The sequence below is a fragment of the Salvelinus namaycush genome, chromosome 39, assembly GCF_016432855.1.
Source record: "Salvelinus namaycush isolate Seneca chromosome 39, SaNama_1.0, whole genome shotgun sequence".
Classification (NCBI taxonomy): domain Eukaryota; kingdom Metazoa; phylum Chordata; class Actinopteri; order Salmoniformes; family Salmonidae; genus Salvelinus; species Salvelinus namaycush.
This window is the reverse complement of record NC_052345.1, coordinates 11,877,605-11,887,008: the sequence shown is the minus strand read 5'-3', so window position 1 is coordinate 11,887,008 and position 9,404 is coordinate 11,877,605. Positions and strand designations below refer to the sequence as shown.

General features: G+C 40.4%; 1 protein-coding gene across 2 annotated transcripts; it reads right to left on the bottom strand.

Annotated features, from left to right (window-relative positions):
- Positions 1 to 262: 262 nt before the first annotated feature.
- On the bottom strand, positions 263 to 9,388 carry LOC120033003 (intraflagellar transport protein 56). Of its 2 annotated transcripts, XM_038979289.1 has the most exons (18): positions 9,063 to 9,388; positions 8,569 to 8,715; positions 8,235 to 8,327; positions 6,436 to 6,550; positions 6,292 to 6,341; positions 4,002 to 4,147; positions 3,368 to 3,539; positions 3,146 to 3,220; positions 2,958 to 3,060; positions 2,802 to 2,857; positions 2,636 to 2,689; positions 2,392 to 2,455; positions 2,172 to 2,260; positions 1,894 to 1,977; positions 1,724 to 1,793; positions 1,453 to 1,559; positions 1,141 to 1,274; positions 263 to 836 (listed from the first exon to the last, which is right to left on the bottom strand). In XM_038979289.1, the coding sequence occupies exons 1-18, from the start codon at positions 9,063 to 9,065 to the stop codon at positions 722 to 724; spliced, it is 1,677 nt and encodes a 558-aa protein (XP_038835217.1). In that variant the 5' UTR covers positions 9,066 to 9,388; the 3' UTR covers positions 263 to 721. The 2 variants fall into 2 exon arrangements, with proteins under 2 accessions (XP_038835217.1, XP_038835218.1); XM_038979290.1 differs by lacking the exons at positions 6,292 to 6,341; positions 8,235 to 8,327; positions 8,569 to 8,715; positions 9,063 to 9,388 and having other exon boundaries at positions 264 to 836; positions 6,436 to 6,518.
- Between the last annotated feature and the right edge of the window lie 16 nt (positions 9,389 to 9,404).

The window sequence follows — 9,404 nt, the reverse complement described above, 5'->3', positions numbered from 1 at the left end:
TCCATTCAGTCAGTGCTGAAATGCTGAATTGTGCGTTTTTCCACAATGACCTAGCTACACGCACAGTAAATCCCAAACTGAACCAAATAAACCAGTTGGGTGACTCTGTGAGTTACCGTTATGGGCACTGATGACGCAACACAAGCAAACATTGGTGGACACCTGTTGAAATGGAGGGGTTTTGTGTTAAATTATTTTGTAGAGACACTGCTTCCTTTAATTTAGATGAGTAATAAGTTTATTAGCAATTGGGTATTTTGGACTTCAAAAGACAGTACATGTACTATTTCATTCAAATGTATGCCTATTTGTGTCAGTTTGCACACAATAAAAAAACAACATCTTGACAGAAATAGTGAATGTAGATAGAACAAACAATAGAGAGAAAAGGGTCAACAACTCTTTATAAAGAGAATACTGTTTAATACTTGTATCAGCATCATTTGAGTAATACAAAATACACATTTCAATACAATTGATTGGCGAGATTGTACAGAATTATATACATTGCAAATAAAACATGTATTTCATGATATAAATACTGTGACACGTACAATAAAGCGCATCAATACACATTGTGCATGACTCATGAGAACATGTTATTTTATAGATTTTCACTAGTAAAAAGTGTCTGATAAAAAATGCACATGTAAACCACATATATAATGTAATAACAACATGTAGTAAGTGTATTATGCGAGTTAAGCACGTTAAGACATTGTTATGTCAGAGGAACCCTGTTGTCTTTGGCCCATTTCCTCAGAGCTCTGATAATGTACTCAACCTGGGGGTTCTGTGTGCTCCTCAACAGGGGCAGCACCTCCTTCAGGGTTTCCCTGTGGAACCACAGACAATGGTTATTAGTGATGGGAAGTTAGGAACATGTCATATTGTACAATGGCAATTTTTTCATAACATTACCATAACGGTTGTTTATAAAGTTAAAATTAAAGTGCCTGAATCACAAAAGTCACACTTTACCGTGCAATGCAAATTACTCAAGGTACAAAAATTATGTGCCAAAACATCTCTGTGGAGGACATGATTTTCATATTTGATGTGTTGGTGACAAATCTTTAACACAGACAAGTGTTGGTATCAAAATTGGACTTAAGACTAAGAAACTTAGCCAATACTTACTTTGGCTCTCTGCCTGCCAGTATGAGCTGGAAGATTCCGACACAGGCCCCTCTCTTGCCCTCCCAGTAGTTGGAGTCGGGATCCAGTTTCTCCAGAGTATCGAACGCTTTGGCTGCCCAGTAGAACTGACCCATCTGAAAGCACAGACAGACAGAGCAACATTTAATTGCAATGAATATTGAGACAGCTTGGCCTTTGCTAATCTCCTCCCCAGTCTATTGTGGAGGAAGTCTGGTGCGGGAGATTAAGCCATTGCGGACTTGTGGTTGGCCTGGAAACTAAGTTAGTAGAGAGAATAGTAGTGAGCCTCACCTTATAGCAGTCGTTGGCAATGAGTTGTAGGAGGCTGAAGGAGTCTGGCGAAGCCCCCATCTTCAGATACAGCTCCCAGGCTAGCCGGCCTTTCTGGTTCATGATGTCTGAGCGAGAGGAGAGACAACACTATTTAGATAATATATTTATTCAAATGAATTCGTCATATATTTCATTTTTTAGATCATGCATGTAGATATCGTATTGATGTAAAAGGTATTGAAATTGTATTGACGACAAATGGAAAATGTATTTCAGACTGGATACATACAGCAGCGAGTCAGCCAGCTCAGGTATACATAGTCAGTCTTAATCTTCTCACCCTGGATCAGCAGAAATATCTGAGTCCAATATAAAATAATGTTACAACATGAACTTTGAACTGATTCAATACACTACTCATGCAAGCAGAAATCCTTTTTCTATGTTGACAGGATGTACCTCCTCTGCTTCTTTGTAGTTGCCCAAGGCAGCTTTGGCCTGGGCATAGTTGAAATTGAACATATCCTCGGTATAGAAGTAACTCTGTTAATGACAAACCAAAAATAAACAAACAGAAATAATGCTCACCTCCTTTCCCCAAGTATACATGTTAATTCCACACTAATCCATAAATATGTCAAGCACTCAAATGCAAAGGAAAAGAAAATGATTATGTGTGTGCAAACATGCCTATGTGGTGTACTGTCCTAGTGGTACATGCTTTGGGCCATGCAAACCTTGACTGAGTTGAGGTAGATGAGAACGTCTTCAAACTGCCTCAGAAGGAAGAAACAGGAAGCCATACACTGTCTTCCAGGTATCGTGTCTGAGGAGAGCGAGATACAGACAGTGAGACAAAGATGCACATGCTCACTCACACGCAGACATACACACACACATACATGCTAACTCCTAGCTTCTTGGTTGAATCGCTTTGGATTCATACATTCACATTACCGCATTCGCTAGCTGAGCCTCCGACCAGCTGGAAGAACTGTTGAGCGATCTTCAGGTGATCCCTCTGCAGCAGAGATACAGGCAGGGACGAGGAGGAGGGAATAGAGACTGCTAGTCAGTCAGTCAGATTTCATATCAGTGATGATCTACTAAACCAGGTTTATAAGACATTCCTAATCTACTCAGACATTTCTACTGTGTGGTCCTAGGGGGTTTTCGGGTAGTTTGTCAAACACTTACTCACCGATCCAATTTCTTGACCCAAAGCAGCATTCACCACTCCTTTCAAAATGTACTCCTTAAATAAATAGATTGTGTTAAGACACTGCATGTATACTATTAAGGCTTTAGTCTTTAAACAACGAGACTTCCTCAGCTTATGACACCTGATCATGTGAAACTATTACTACCTGTGGTGTGGTTGGCTCCAAGTCTTTTATGAGGGTGTAAGCCTCTTGAACATCATCTGAAACATAAAGATGCACATTATTGATGATAAAAGAGCCATTCAACGTTTCAATGTTAGGATTAGGATTCAAAGACAACCACCAGTGGCTAAGGCCCACCTTGTCTGAGGTAGTAGATGACCAGGTTCAACCGAGCCTCAGAGATGACATCAATCAACGGGGGCAGCACCTGCAACGCCCCCTCCCCACCACGAAACACCACCTGGGGTGATAGAGGTCAAAGGTTATAGAGCATGGGGTCACTGTCATGCAAACAGTCACACAACAGAGGTGGTGGAACGGCTTACCAGGTTATGCCGGATAAGCTCCTTAGCAAACTCAAAGGAGCAGGAGGAGATGTCTATGAGGTTCTTTAACTCAGCCTGAGAGAGAAAAGAACAAATTGAACCACATTATTTATTGCAGTACGTGACAAGTGTAGGCATAAACATCGACTGTGGATGTCAGGCAAACGCGTGTAGATGCACGGCAGTCTGTTTTGACCGTCGACACATACGGAGTTGCTTTACCTCGGCTGCCTTGCCGTTGTACAGCCTGAAGTGGTTGCAGGCCTTGAGGTTGAGAGCGATGGTGGATTCAGGAATACTCTGCAGATACACAGCCAACACCTCTTGGGAAACATCATAGTAGTCCAACTTGTAGTAGCACAGCGCTACGTACACGTTAAGAGCCAGGAAATCTCTGGGGTTAAAAGAAAAATCAATAAATATGGTAAAACATCCAATAGCTAGTCCCATAGCTCACACTGCGTTCTGAATAGAAGTCCTTGTGCATCTTTCTCTCTTGCTTTTTGACTGCACCGTCCAATATAATGCACCTTTCTCCACTTTCTCCAATGCATCTTCCTCCACTGCAAAATAACTATAGCCTCCCTCCATCTTCTTGTCTCGGTCTCAACACAAGGAAATGTGTCCTTCCAATTTTCTAATACTTCACCCTAAATGTATGGCTTATAGTATGTTTACTGTATATAGTTATAAGAATTTACGGTAAAATTGACACTGACTCATTCAGACAATCCACAATACCCATTGGTACTAGTGGGACCACTGTAATCTGGCATATGAGGGATTTGTGGGACTATGCTCTTGTCTATCAGTGATTTTGATGAAGGGACATGGGAGAATGGCCCAGTATAAGTACCTATTCTGTAGCAGGATGCGTTTGTAGATGTCGATGGCCTCCTGGTAGTGTGATCTCATGTAGTGGATGGAGGCCAGGCTCAGCTGGTCCTCAGTCACATCCTCCAGGTTTTGGTGGAAACCCATCAGCTTCTTCTCATCGTTGAACTGGGAACAGAGAGGAAAGGCATGGTTGGTTTGTCTATTGGTTTGTTATTACACAAGTAGGTGTGCACCTACAGTAGCATTACAAAGAAAGGAAAAAAGTACACTGAACAAAAATATAAACATGTAAAGTGTTGGTCCCATGTTTCATGAGCTGAAATAAAAGATCCCAGAAATGTTCCATATGCACAAATAGCTTATTTCACTCACTCAAATTGTGTGTACAAATTTGTTTACATCCCTGTTGGTGAGCATTTCTCCTTTGCCAACACAATCCATCCACCTGACAAGTGTGGCATATCAAAAAGCTGATTAAACAGCATGATCATTACACAAGTGCACCTTGTGCTGGGGACAATAAAAGTACACTCTGAAATGTGCAGTTTTGTCACACAACACAATGCCACGGATGTCTAAAGTGTTTGAGGGAGCTTGTAATTGGCGAGCTGTTGCCAGAGAATTTAATGTTCATTTCTTTACCATAAGCCGCCTCCAATATAATTTTAGAGAATTTGACCGTATGTCCAACCGGTCTCACAACCGTTGTGTGGGCGAGTGGTTTGCTGATGTCAATGTTGTGAATAGAGTGCTCCATGGTGGCAGTGAAGTTATGGTATGGGCAGGCATAAGCTACGGACAACGAACACAATTGCATTTTATCGATGGCAATTTTAATGCACAGAGATAATGTGACGAGATCCTGAGACCCATTGTTGTGCCATTCATCCGCCGCTATCACCTCATGTTTCATCATGATAATGCATTGACCTATGTCACAAGGATCTGTACACAATTCCTGGGAGGTGAAAATGTCCCAGTTCTTCCATGACCTGTATACTCACCAGATATGTCACCCAATGAGCATGTTTGTGATGCTCTGGATCGACATGTACGACAGCGTGTTCCAGTTCGCTCCCATATCCAACAACTTCGCACAGCCATTGAAGAGGAGTGGGACAACATTCCACAGGACACAATCAACAGCCTGATCAACTCTATGCGAAGGAGATGTGTTGCGCTGCATGAGGCAAATGGTGGTCACACCAGATACTGACTGGTTTTCTGATCCACACCCCCACCTTTTTTAAGGTATCTGTAACCAGCAGATGCATTTCTGTATTCCCAGTCATGTTAAGGCCACATTTATTTATTTCAATTGACTGATTTCCTTATATGAACTGTAACTCAGTAAAATCTTTGAAATTGTTGCATGTTGCGTTTATATTTTTGTTCAGTATAAGTACTGACACTTGGGAATTGTGTAAAACATGATTTTATGCAACTGTTAGAGCTGAGCAATTCATCGAAATGTCGGTTATTTTTCCGTCTTTAAACAACTAATTGACCGATGTTGGTTCAATTACTTGAATTCCATTTTGTGCTCAATGCGCAGTTTCTCCAGAGATAAATGAAATCAAGCCCAGACTGTACGATGTAGTAAGGGGTTGTAGTTTCCAAAAGGCCAATATTCTACATAATTACCACATTTTCTGTGCTAAACTAACTACAATGACCATTATCCATTGCGTGCCTACTTGTCCGGTCTGAGACGGAGAGAAGAGACAGAAGAACATGTGATCGAGAGGGATAGAGAGCAGTTGCTCCGGGACGTATCTCTACCTGAAAATACATGATCTATGATTGATAATTGGTATTCAGCAGTCATAAAAGTATGCCTTATTTACTTTGAAGAACTACTAAAATAGTTTTGTCAGACAGCATAGGTAGCAGCTCTATAGTGATGAGACGATGACTTGGAATTAAATAATAAAGTCATCAAATAGGCCTGAAACAAATGTAATATACACAACAACTGAAATATTTTATTAAAGTAATGTGAATAAATGATGGTTAATAAGTGATAAACAGTCATGGGCAGTCACTATCATCATGGGACTTACACTAATTGTTTTATTCTGTGTTCTTACAACATTAAAACTCACATAATGAATAGTGCTTTTAATGTCTAGGAAAAAAAGTGTTGAAATCGAAAACTGTTATTATTTTGAAATAATGTAACTGAAACTGAACCGACCTAAAAAGCTCTAAATCGCTCAGCACAAGCAACTGTACAGAAGCAAAAAAGAAAGAACGATGAGAAATATCCATTAACATATTAAAGAATACAGAAAGGGAACAGTTCTGACCTTATGAGCCAAGTGGAAGAGCAGGCGATTCTGAAGTGCACACTTTGGAGCTACAGGAAAAGAAAAAAAGGAGGGAATACCTTATCGACTAGGGCAAGAAACAGTAGGATGAAAAACGACAAAACATTTTTGCTTAATACTCACCCTTGTTTGCAGCCTCCTCTGCCTCTCTGTAGAGCCCCAGGAAAAACTGAGTGCAGGCCAGATACACCCACACCTCCCCTGGTTCTTCTAACCTGAGTGTCAAGGCCCTGTACTCCTGTCATTGAAATAAATAGACATACACTACCATTCAAAAGTTTGGGGTCACTTAGAAATGTACTTGTTTTTGAAAGAAAAACACATTTTTTGTCCATTGAAATAACATCAAATTGATCAGAAATAGGGTGTAGACATTGTTAATGTTGTAAATGACTATTGTAGCTGGAAACGACAGATTTTTTATGGAATATCTACATAGGCGTAAAGAGACCCATTATCAGCAACCATCACTCATGTGTTCCAATGGCACATTGTGTTAGCTAATCCAAGTTAACATTTTAAAAGGCTAATTGATTATTAGAAAACCCTTTTGCAATTATGTTAGCACAGCTGAAAACTGTTGTTCTGATTAAAGAAGCAATAAAACTGGCCTTCTTTAGACTACTTGAGTGTCTGGAGCATGAGCATTTGTGGGTTCGATTACAGGCTCAAAATGGCCATAAACAAAGTACTTTCTTTTGAAACTCGTCAGTCTATTCTTGTTCTGAGAAATGCAGGCTATTCCATGTGAGAAATTGCCAAGAAACTGAAGATCTCGTACAACGCTGTGTACTACTCCCTTCACAGAACAGCGCAAACTGGCTCTAACCAGAATAGAAAAAGGAGTGGGATGGCCCCAGTGCACAACTGAGCAAGAGGACAAGTACATTAGAGTGTCTAGTTTGAGAAACAGACGCCTCACAAGTCCTCAACTGGCAGCTTCATTAAATAGCACCCGCAAAACACCAGTCTCAACGTCAACAGCAAAGAGGCAACTCCGGGATGCCTTTCCTCTGTAAAGTGTCTGTGTTCTTTTGCCCATTTTAATCTTTTCTTTTTATTGGCCAGTCTGAGATATGGCTTTTTCTTTGCAACTTTGCCTAGAAGGCCAGCATCCCGGAGTTGCCTCTTCACTGTTGACGTTGAGACTGGTATTTTGCGGGTACTATTTAATGACGCTGCCAGTTGAGGACTTGTGAGGCGTCTGTTTCTCAAACTAGACACTAATATACTTGTCCTCTTGCTCAGTTGTGCACCGGGGCCTCCCACTCCTCTTTCTATTCTGGTTCGAGCCAGTTTGCGCTGTTCTGTGAAGGGAGTACACAGCGTTGTACGAGATCTTCAGTTTCTTGGCAATTTCTCACATGGAATAGCCTTCATTTCTCAGAACAAGAATAGAGTGACGAGTTTCAGAAGAAAGTTCTTTGTTTCTAGCCATTTTGAGCCTGTAATCGAAACCCACAAATGCTCATGCTCCAGATACTTAACTAACTAGTCTAAGGCCAGTTTTATTGATTCTTTAAATCAGAAAAACAGTTTTCAGCTGTGCTAACATAATTGCAAAAGGGTTTTCTAATGATCAATTAGCCTTTCAAAATCTTAAACTTGGATTAGCTAACACAATGTGCCATTGGAACACAGGAGTGATGGTTGCTGATAATGGGTCTCTGTACGCCTATGTAGATATTCCATAAAAAAATCAGCTGTTTCCAGCTACAATAGTCATTTACAAGATTAACAATGTCTACACTGTATTTCTGATCAATTTGATGTTATTTCAATGGACAGAAAATGCTTTTCTTAAAAAAAAATAAGAATTTCTAAGTGAACCCAAACTTTTGAACAGTAGTGTGTGTCATATAGACCATTGTAAAAAATGCTTTTTTTCAGACAAGAATGAATTTGACTGAACACACACCTACCTCCATTGCTCTCTTGTAATCACCTAAGTGAAAGGCACAGTAGCCAATCCAAAGGTCTGCATGCTCCTCTTTTTCTCCAACATCTCGCTGAAACTGGAAGACAAAGCAACACATCAACAGTAGGACTCAGTGCTCTCACTCACACCTATGCAACTGTAATAAGGAAACAGAAAGACCTTATAGACAGTGCAATATCAAGAATGAGGAAGGAGAATGTTGAGGACACAGGACTTTCACAGGTCACATATCTTCTGTCACATTTATTACAGAGTTGCTCATCATTCATTTGCTGATTGCACATGACAGATAGCTACATGAGTTCCTATCTGGCTACCTCTAACAGAGTTTGTGCCCCAAGGTAGTCTCTCTGGTTGAGGTATTCCTCCAGGCGAGGGCTCTTCTTGGCTTTGTTTTTCTTCTTCTTCTCACTGACGCTAGCTGCAGAATCTCCACCTACTGCTGGCTTCACCCGAGACAGAATCTGGATGGATGTGACAAGGAAGAGAATCCTTATTGTGGACATGACAGCTGGTAATTTGTTTACTAAAGCGGGATTCAAACAATATTTGCACATTTGGTAAGATAGACAGTCATGTTTTAATGGATATCGTGTAGCTATCGCAGTTATCCTCTGTTAAACTAGCTAACTGCCATTACTTTAAAATGAACCTCGTCACATATCACAGATAGGTGAAATAGACTTTGGTTTGGTAGCTGGCAAGTGACAATGATTAATCTAGAAAGCTAACTAGCTAACGTTAACTACATAGCAGGACTTTTAGCTAATCAACAAGTTACGCAACTAGTAGGCTAACTTGTAAGACTTACCATGACCGCACAGCAGTTACTCTTGCATAATGTCACTGTTCAGTACGGAGAAATTGATTATAGCTAGATAACACTAACGTAAATTAGCTACACATTAACATTAACTAACGTTATTACTATTATAACTTTTCTTGCTAGAATTAGCTTAGCTGTCTGGCTGGCTATCTAGCTAACAGTGAACCAACAGATACGAAAACAAAAGACACCTCTTCGCTGTCTAAAATTGTAATCAAAGAATAGCATGAATAAGGTGAACGAAGAGCATCAAACTAGCTAACGTTAGCCACTAGCTAATGAATCATCTGACTGTGATTTCCTTGCCATGTGAGGATTACGCTTGTG

Coding starts and splice junctions, on each gene's coding strand:
- LOC120033003 (XM_038979289.1), bottom strand. Junction 2,690..2,801: donor TGGAGCCAACCACACCACAG/GTAGTAATAGTT, acceptor TATTTATTTAAG/GAGTACATTTTGAAAGGAGT. Junction 1,560..1,723: donor GAGCTGGCTGACTCGCTGCT/GTATGTATCCAG, acceptor CCTCTCGCTCAG/ACATCATGAACCAGAAAGGC.